Source organism: Pleuronectes platessa, chromosome 5, assembly GCF_947347685.1.
Source record: "Pleuronectes platessa chromosome 5, fPlePla1.1, whole genome shotgun sequence".
NCBI lineage: Eukaryota > Metazoa > Chordata > Actinopteri > Pleuronectiformes > Pleuronectidae > Pleuronectes > Pleuronectes platessa.
In genome coordinates, this window is record NC_070630.1 from 10,498,471 (window position 1) to 10,508,291 (window position 9,821).

General features: G+C 41.4%; 1 protein-coding gene across 1 annotated transcript; it reads left to right on the forward strand.

The window, feature by feature from the left end:
• The first annotated feature begins 5,462 nt into the window (after window positions 1-5,462).
• Window positions 5,463-5,705, forward strand: LOC128440250 (serine palmitoyltransferase small subunit B-like). Its single transcript, XM_053422916.1, has one exon. It carries the CDS (start codon window positions 5,463-5,465, stop codon window positions 5,703-5,705), a length of 243 nt encoding a protein of 80 aa, XP_053278891.1.
• Window positions 5,706-9,821: the final 4,116 nt, after the last annotated feature.

Sequence of the window (9,821 nt, forward strand, 5' to 3'; positions counted from 1 at the left end):
ATGAATTATCACAGTTGAGTCAGTTAAATGTGGATAATGTCCGTGCCACTAAGTAACAGATAAGTTTCTTTTGAGAAACGGGACATGCAGTTACTGGTCCTGCAAATTTAAGATTTTAAGTAATTTCTCTACTTCTCTTCTCCTTTTGTGGTGTATAATCTTTGAAGTGAAGTATAAATGGAGTGACTATAGTAAACTCTATCCAAATAAGTATTTGCTCCTCTGCAAACTTTACACAAATCTCTCTCTCTCTCTCGGTGTAGTGTTTAATTTGGTGCGAATGATGCGTTCAATGAATTCAAAAGTTTTTAAGTGCGTTTCTGTAGTCATCCACCAGAGGGAGCTTTGGACCACTGAAAAAAGGGAGGTAGACCCCACATGCAGTGAACTGATCCTCGCCTGTTAAATGTTGTCGTTTGGCTACTGTGGACACATATACAATCTATGGTGGACGCCCAGAATGTGTTGATCTGAAAAACTCCAACAGTTGTTTAAAATGACTTTAAAGAGCAGAGTTAATATCAAACTGTGTTGGGGGATTTTGAGAACATAGAACCACAACAGTTCCTCACACTCGATCTTCCTTAGAGCACTTATCTAAACCAAACTTCTATTCTTTAAATTCTTGTAGTCTCTAGATTTGTTGCATGACCCACTGTTGTGAAGCTTTATGTAATGGAACGCACCTCAGGAATGTGTGTATCAGAGAGAATTAAGTCTTTGTGACATGTCTCACACTCTAACATGAACAAGGAGGAGGAGGAGGAGGCGTCTTGTTTTTCACAGACCTGAGCTGGTTCTTAACGGTAATCAGATCTACTTGGGAAAGTAAATGAGGTGAATCCCCTTTGGGTGTTTGTATGTGTGTGTTTGTGGGATCAGCAAAAACAATGTAGACTAAGAGCTCCTTCTCATCACCCTCCTGTTGAACTGATTTTCTCAACAACTTTCCCTGAGCTCAACCATTTGACCCACAGTTCGTTGTTTCCAGACGTCTTTACCTGGGATTCCTGGTGTCACACACTGGCTGAACAGATATCAGAAAACCAATGAGAAGTTGGAGCTTTGCCTCTCACAACATGACCGATTAAGGGCTTTGATCTGATTTGAATTATGATTCCCACAGTACCTGCAGCGAAGCAGGTCACATGAAGACCACAGTGGGTGAGCTGTGTCACAAAACCTTTTACAAAGAGCTGGTTAATATGCACATCCACTCATAAACTGGGTCCAGCCCATCAAACCCGTCCTCGGTCTGGTGACCCCAACAAAATCCATGAGTGTGTCCATGGGTAACCAGTGTGCCTCTGCCCTGTTTACACGTCAATAATGCATCATGTGTAAGAACTGAGCAGGTCAGCAGACCCTCACGGGATGAGGAGAGTTGAGGAGATAAGGTTTCCCAGCTGTATGTCTGATAGCCCCAAAACAAAGAGACACCTTTTCCAGGAGTGTTTGGGTTTTTTATTTTTCTGGTATAAGGAACTTCTTGGGTTATTCATTTCACGCAAAAACATTTCCTCAATCTTGTTCAAGGAGAGACTTTAAAGAGAAAACCACAGGTTATATCCGTGAAGACTGAATAGAGCAGAGACAGTTGTCTGACAAGATAAGATTTGCATAGTTATAAACAATTTTTGTGTCTGCAAAATTACTCGGAACTCCCTGGCATAGAGTTCATCTGTGTAGAGTGTAGCCTTCAAAATGACCTTATTGTGAAAGTGGATCCACGTGTTGTGTTTCCTCTTCACTCATCACAGAGGAGAGGATGAAGAGACGCAGAGTTTGAGCTACCACTGAACTGTGCAAAGACTGCAGCTGAATATGGAGATCACTTAAAAAAGGTTTAGTTCAGTTTGAATTTCACCCTCAAGAGCGCCTGTGGCTGAGGGGGTAGAGCGGTCGTCCTCTAACCAAAAGGTCAAGGATCCAATCCCAGTCCAGCATCTTGCCAAAAGAAACTTGGACAATACTCCAAAAGCCCTAGCAAGTGTTGCACATATATGCACTGTATGAATCTGAATAACAAAAAAATTACCAACAAGCACTTTGAGTTATCATCAAGTCTAGAAAACTGTGGCTTGCTGTAGTCCATCTTGGAATCTTGAGCAAAATCTGATTTATATCCCACCTTTTTCAGATTTGCTTGGCAACTTGTTTGCTTGTGTTTAAAGTTTTGTTTATAGTTTAAAGCACTGATTCTGCACATCAGTTAAACACTTAGATTTACATTGTACAGCCCACATTCACAAATCACAGTTGTCCTCATAAAACAATCTGTACAGGGTGGAACATCCTCCTTCCTTAACCCTCAACTAGAATGAGGAAATACTTCCCCCCCAAAAAAGCTTTTTAACAGGGGAAAAACACCAAGAGTCACAGGCATCCGTCTCCAAGGACAAACAGAAGAGAAGTGTAATAGATGTGACGCGTAGCAGAACATTTCAACAAAAAAATCTAAAAACTATTTACAGCCTAGGACAGAGATCGTTTGTTAAATCACATCATATATATCTACGTCTTAAGGATGTGACCCACATATCTTCCTTTTTACTACATTTAGTACTTGGCCTGCCATAAACAATGAGGAACATTTTCTTAAGTTCAGACAAAATGAAACACAACAAAAGAGACAACATTTACATAGATATATGAATGTTTAACATGACCCACCAATCCCTGCTCTGGAGTATTTGGTATAGTTGTATATATTTTAGACATTAAACTAAGATGATTGTCATTGAGGTGGAATATAAATGTATAAAATAAATGAATCTACCAGTGATTTCAGAGGACAGATTGGAAAGTGGCCCTTTCACTCGCATTTGACCAAGCAGGTCTCCTCAGTAATAATCTCGTTACATCATTATCTGCAATTTCACGTTGCATTAAGCCTACTTGTGAATGTAAGGTTTCCATATACTTACTCATAGAAACATCCTGAGGCTGCAGTACGAGTGAGTGCACACACAGACACACACACACGTACACACACGCACACACACGCACACACACGCACACACACACACGCACACACAAACACATAATGGTGCTGCCTTTGCTTGTTTTTGGCTCCTGCTACGTCAGAGGTTGCGCTGCGTCAGGATGATGGGGGAGGTGGTGGGACAGAGGCGCGGGATGATGCGGACACAACGAGAGAAGAAAGTTTAAAAATGCTGCACAAAACATTGGACTTTACATGACTGAAATAAACCTGTGTTTAAGACACCGACTCCTCCCGCGCCTCTGATGCGAGGACGTGTTTCTCTACCGCTGCGTAAAACCGTGCACACCGGCCTGTGTGCGTAAAAGTCCTCTGCGCCTGCACCTGCCCGATCTGCGCAGCCAGGTGAGTGTGGGCAGTGTTAGTGGGTGTGGTGTCAGTGTGGTGCATATAGGACGGTGGCAGACTGCTGAGGCAGCTTTTGGGTTGAAACAGCGGAGCAGCAGCGGGACGGACTGCTGTCCGCGGCTCAGCCTCGTTAAGGAATCTGACGGCGGCTGCTCAGGTGAGTCCGTGTCCAGATTCAGTTTCAACACAACACAGGATACACAGAGCCTTTGTGCAGCATTTAGAATCATAGTAAAGACATGTAAATTCACTGAGGAATAGTTTTTATCATAGTGATTTGCAGATCATTGATTATTACACATCTGGACAGGAAGGAAAACGTTAAGCCTCAGTTTTTTCACTTTTGTGAGCCCAACTGATTGATGGAGATATTTATAAATTAGGGCTGTGAAATGATTAAAATTTTTAATCAAATTAATCACAGGTTTCTATGGATTAATCATGATTAATCACATTACCGATTTTTTTCGGAATATTTTTGTGAAAACAAGATTTATGACAATTAACTTTTCTTTTGTGCTGCAACTCAGCAGTTCTTCAGCAGTTATCATTGCTTATATGGAACATTAATATAATCTTCATCCTAAACAGAATTCGGGTTCCTTAGCCATTGTGTGGTTGAATAAAACTTTTTTTTTAAAATTAAACAGAAATTATTTGAGCTTCTTAGCCATAGGATGGTTGACATTTTTTATATTTTTTGTCACACAACCATTAACCACACCATGATACAATCTAATGGCTCTAAAGGCCCTCTTAGCTACTCGGTCTTTAGCCAGTTGGTGAGGCAAACTAACTTGTTCAAATTCTCTGACAGTAAAGCTGACCGCTTCTTTTGCACAATGTGTTCGGCGAGTGAGTCTGGTTTGGCGCATTCCACTTGAACGCCCCTCGCCGACCAACACATGCTTCGCGTTGCGGTGGTTAGGCGGGTATTGCTACGGTGAAACGATAACGTCTTCTCGCAGAGTGTGCATATCACCTTGGTTTTACTGAATGTTTGATCTTTGTTTTTTTGGAACACGATCTTCCCGTCCAGAAGGTCCTCAGGTTCATCAGAATTATCCATGTTGTTTGTTTGTTTGAATGGCAGCTGCCGTCTGACTGCATTAGAGCGGCGACTAGTGCAGAGGCGGCGGAATTGGAAGGTCCTTCTGCGCATGCGTTAAATGCGTTAAAAAAAAACACGAATTAATCCTGTAATTTAATCATAACGCGTTAACGCGTTATTTTTCACAGCTCTATTATAAATACATTATAATAACAACCATTCAAAGATGTGCTATGGTTTACATAACTTCAGTGCAACAGTTCTAATTCAAAGGCTGAAGGAAGTACATTAGGTTGCATCCTGTGTATAGAGGCTAGTGTCACTATGCTCGTTGCTATTCTATCTGCTTTAATTTTTTTGCAGAACTTGTAGAGCACCTGTTGGCCCCGCCCCCTTACCTGTGCTGCAGATTCTATAAGAACCTGAGGCTGCAGGGCGCCCACATGCCCTCAACTTTAAATAAACACTGCTTTTTATCAGATTTATGGAACACAGCATATTAACGCATTCATTGTGTTAACATTGTGTCCATGCAAACCAAGCTTTAAAACCAGTGTTGTTTTGCCCCGTATGCTCTGTGAGGATGTGGACCTGTTGCTCCTTCCCCACAAAGTCCCATGTGTGTGAGAACATGAGTGTGTGTGTCAAGTTTGAGAATAAGTGTGCCAAGAAAATAAGTGAGTGTGGTTTTACGTCCATGTGGGACCTGTGAATTTAATTTCATGGGCAGTTCTCTATCCACACAACGAGCTTCAATGAAGCTTGATTACTCCACCAGGGACATGAGAGGATTTAATGTGACCTTTCAAGTCCCCCTTACTCCTCTCTATTAATAAGGAGACAGCCTCAAGAGCTTTCTTTTATCAGTTGAGGATTATTATCCATATAGCTACACAATCACCTCGTGGTGGAAATTAGCTTTGAGAACCATGCATGATTTAGAAAACATGCTTTAAATTCTTGTAATTTTTTATTCTCTTCACACTTTCTCTTTCTGAGGACTCATATCTCACGTGTCTCCACCTCCGTTTTTTCTTTCTCCTTCATCCAGCCTGCAGGATGATCTTCAAGAACCTGAGGGAGTACCTGGCCTGGCTGTACTACCAGTACCTGCTCATCTCCGGCATCTATGTCCTGGAGCCCTGGGAAAAGTCCATTTTCAACTCCATCCTCTTCTCCGCTATCGCCATGGTCATCTACACCTCGTATGTCTTTGTGCCCCTCCACGTGCGCCTGGCACTGGAGTTCTTCTCCGGGGTTTTCGGCGGCCAGACCAAGAGCACCATGACGCTCATGAACTAAAAGAAGGAGAGGAATATGACGGGAGGAGAAAAGAGGCAGCGACTGGGTGGATTAGCACGAGACCCCGAATCATTTTCCTGTAACTGGGCAACTTGAGCCCCTCCTCACACCTCCACCTTCATCCAGAAACAGCAGCGCTCCGTCACCTCAGCTCATCGAGACTGAAAATATACGATCTTTAGGGAATTATCTGGAAAGCAGAGGCTTACCATCTTCTTTACATCCCACATCCTCTGACCTTACCCCATGGTATTAGACACATGACCGTACTTCACTTTCACACCATCACGGTGAAATGTCTTATTGAATGTTGTTTGTCCTTTTTCTTTTTCCTTTCCTCACCTATATGTCGTTTTTAAGTACATACCAGCTCTCGGTTTTACATGATAGGATCATACATGAGTAGATTCACATGCTCGCCTCAATACAGAGCACTACTCGACTCGTTTCTCTCAGGCATGACGTTTGAGCTATACAGTCTATGCATCCCAGTGGTTTTCTTCCATAAAATTGGGGGAATTGTTAAGGATATCATTTCCAAAGAGAGTGGTTGTACTCGAAGCAGCTGATCTTAAGATATCTTGAGTTATCAGACACGGTCACATATACGCAAACATACCCGCTGGGATTTGCTTCGCCACAGTAAGATAATGTTTTATTCACCTTCTCGCCCACACTGATCAGAAGAGAACTGATACATTCTGGTATGTGTGATCTGACCTGCACTCTTATGGCAAAATACTGGGTCCTGCATTTCCCATACAACTCAATTGGGCCTTGTAATGCATCCTCACTTATTGGTTCAAACTTAATTTACAATACCCCCAAGGTTGTAACACAACCTGTCTGCCAAAATGTGTAGTTTTCAAACTTTAAATCACAGTTGGATTCCCAGTTTGACAGGTGTCGTCTCAAAGTTTGCATTTTTTCCCAGTATCTGTGATGGTTTACTCTACCTCCTGCTTCTTCCCTTAAGCCAAATGCATAATGCATTGCAGATTGGGGTTAGGGTTAATTACAGATTTTAGATCATCTGTAGGTGTGAATGGTGTCCCCTGGCATGTACTGTACCTCTCACACCAATCCCATGATGCAAAGCATCTTCAACTGCCAAAGATGAGGCAAAATGATGATGGATTCTCTGCTGACTGATTACTACAGAGTATAAACCGCTGACCGTCTATATTACAGTGAATAGTGACTGAGTGGATCGGGTGATTTCAGACACAGCCGCAAGAAAGCTTCATTCAGAGAAATAGAAGACGTAATAGAGTCAGTGTGTGTTTGCTTGTGTGTGTTTCTGTGTCTGTGTGTCTGTGTGTGTGTGTGTCTACTAGCTGCCATGTCATTACTGATTGTGACTCAACTCACCCCAACGTTTCTGGCATGCACCTAATGTTCCTGGTTGATCTGTGGTTTTGGATCAGAACACTATCACCTGTTGCCTTTATTGACTCTAACACTGACTGATGGGAGGCCCACTGCACGTTTCATGTATCACGTAGAGAGCTGATAGAAAAGCTGTACAATGTATCAGGGCAACATTCAATGATTAACTGGTTGAAGTTATGGTTAAAGTGTAACATGACAGAATAACGGCAGCGGTGCGTGCGGACTTTTCTCTTTATCTCCTCTTTTCTTTTTACACTGCTGGTATGTCAGGAAGCAGGGCTCTGCACTGAGCCTGAGCAAATATTGATCCAACACACCTTTGTGTTTGAGGCTTGGCTTTGTTAATGATGTCGCTTCCCTCCATCAACAGCAACTGAACTCAAAGCTGAGCTGTTTGCAGTCAGATGCAAAATGCAGCCAGATTTTGCCTGAATGCAAAGAGCAAACCTGATGAAAGGTCTCCTATAGTTGATCTATAGAGAAGGAGTCGCAGTGGGTGTGCTGGTTGTGAGCATTTAGTCGTTTGCTTACAATCCATTTTCATTATTTGTGCTTTGGGTCAAGGGCTCGCTAATTACCGTCTGATGATGATCTCTAAGTTAACTTTATTTATATGGAGCTATATATTTACATACACTGGTAAATGCTTGGCTGGTTACAATGTCAATTACCAAACCTTTTGTTTTGATTATTTATATCTGTGTTCTTTTGTGGCCATAAATTACACATCAATTTGTTTCTCTACCTGAAATTGTTTTTTATGCATGAATTTGTTCTATTTTTATTCAGTCCATTTACCTTTTTAAACATGTTCAGTAGTCTCAGATATTTTCTTTACCAAGATTCAAGAGCTTTTTTTTCACCACTCGCTAAATGAAAGCTTTATTTATACACGAGAGCAACACGCCATTGCAATATTTAGAAAATAAAGTCACATGAAGACACTTTGACGACTCTTCACTTTGTCATCCCTGTTTGGTTTTTCTGATATGAACGTGCAGCATGTTTTGCCTTCAGTGGAGCGCAGCTGTTACTTTGAAATGAAAAGACGAGCAAAACAACTCGTTCTAGACACAATAGACTACACCACATAAAGTGAATTCACACAATGAGGCAAAGTCCCCAAACCAGTTCCACCAAGACAGGGCAGGAATGAATGCCCATGGGCTCCACTTTCCCTCCTGCAGGTAATGTGTGCATACCTGCCACACTGCTCACCTGAAGCCTGCACCACTTCCATTGAAAACAATGTTGATAAAAGGGATCAGTGACTTTTTACTCTACACACCTTGTTATCCTCGTATCCTTTGCTTTCCCCACCTTTTTTGTCCTGTCGTTTCCTTCCCCTCCTTTCTGACCCTGTCCTTTCCTTTCCTTATCCTTTTTCTTTTAAAGTTTGCCTCAGACTCATTGATGAGCACTCGCGTGTTTACACTTCACATGTAAATTTGTAGAACAGGAGGTAAGAAGCCAGAGGTTATCTCCATAATGACACGGTGGAAACAGAGTTTGGTGCAGCCTCAAACACTCTCAGAGGGCCGGTGTATTGTTTCTGTTTTGTTTACATGTGGTCTGTGACGGTTTCCAGAGAAAACCTGAGGGACCTCAGGTTCAGAGAGAGAGAGAGAGAGAGAGAGAGCGAGAGAGAGAGAGACTCCCCACACAAACAAAAGGGTGAAGGCTGAGGCAATAGATCAGAAGTTTCAAATTTAATTATCAACAACAAATCCAAGTGTTTTCCAGTTAACAGTAAAACTCAGGCTTGTGATTTTGAAGCTCTTCAAACCAAATTTCACAATCCTTGGTCACATTTTGAGTCATTTGCATAAAATCTGTCCCGAGAAGACGGTTGAATAGAATCTTTTAATCAGCTTGTTCTGAGGGAACAGTGTTTGCACTGCTGGGTGTGTGTGTGTGTTGTAGTGCTTCAGGTGGGAGCTTTGTTAAACACTCTTAACTATATGTTTCCTTGTAATGATAAGAAAAAGTAATTTCCAGGAAAGGGTCTCATTTCATATTAAGTCAATAACATTTATTGACTGGACATCGATTTTACAGCTAAAAAACAATTACAGGAGACATTTTTCAAATTAATTTAGCTCATTTTTTATTAAAAGGCTTCATACACAGAGAAAAACAAAGGCTCTAAAATAACTCGAGTTTGCTCACTGAGTAAATATAAAACAAAAGTAGATTAGATTGGACACAATTGTTCATGTTTTATCATGATTAGAAAATATAATCACATCCCCAACACAGTGCAGGTACAGCATCACATTATTAGGGTTAGAAAATAAATGATATTGCATCCAGGGCCGGCCCTTGCAATGTTGGCGCCCTAGGCGAGATTTCAGATTGGCGCCCCCCAACATAACTGCGTTCAAGCCAGCCGACATTCGCAGAAATTCTACTGCGCGCATCTACTGATATTTATGGTAAACGCATCCAAAGCACTTTTTCAAAATAAACTGTTGACATGGAGCATATACAAAAAGCATAATTGAAGAGGAAATGGATTGGATTATATTCACAAGAAGTATATATCGTCTCACGTTTCATTTTTATGAATAGCATTTTGACTGTATCAATTTAGAGATTTTACAAAATAAAAGTCACACATTTTTAGCTTCAATTAGCTAATTTCTGGATATTTCAAAGTTCTTTAAAAACACTTTGCTCAATAAGTTCAGAGAGAGACTGATATGCCTGTGTTCAGGACCTCTC

Excerpts from the sequence above, each read along its gene's own strand:
- LOC128440250 (XM_053422916.1), top strand. The coding sequence starts at position 5,463 with ATGATCTTCAAGAACCTGAGGGAGTACCTGGCCTGGCTGTACTACCAG.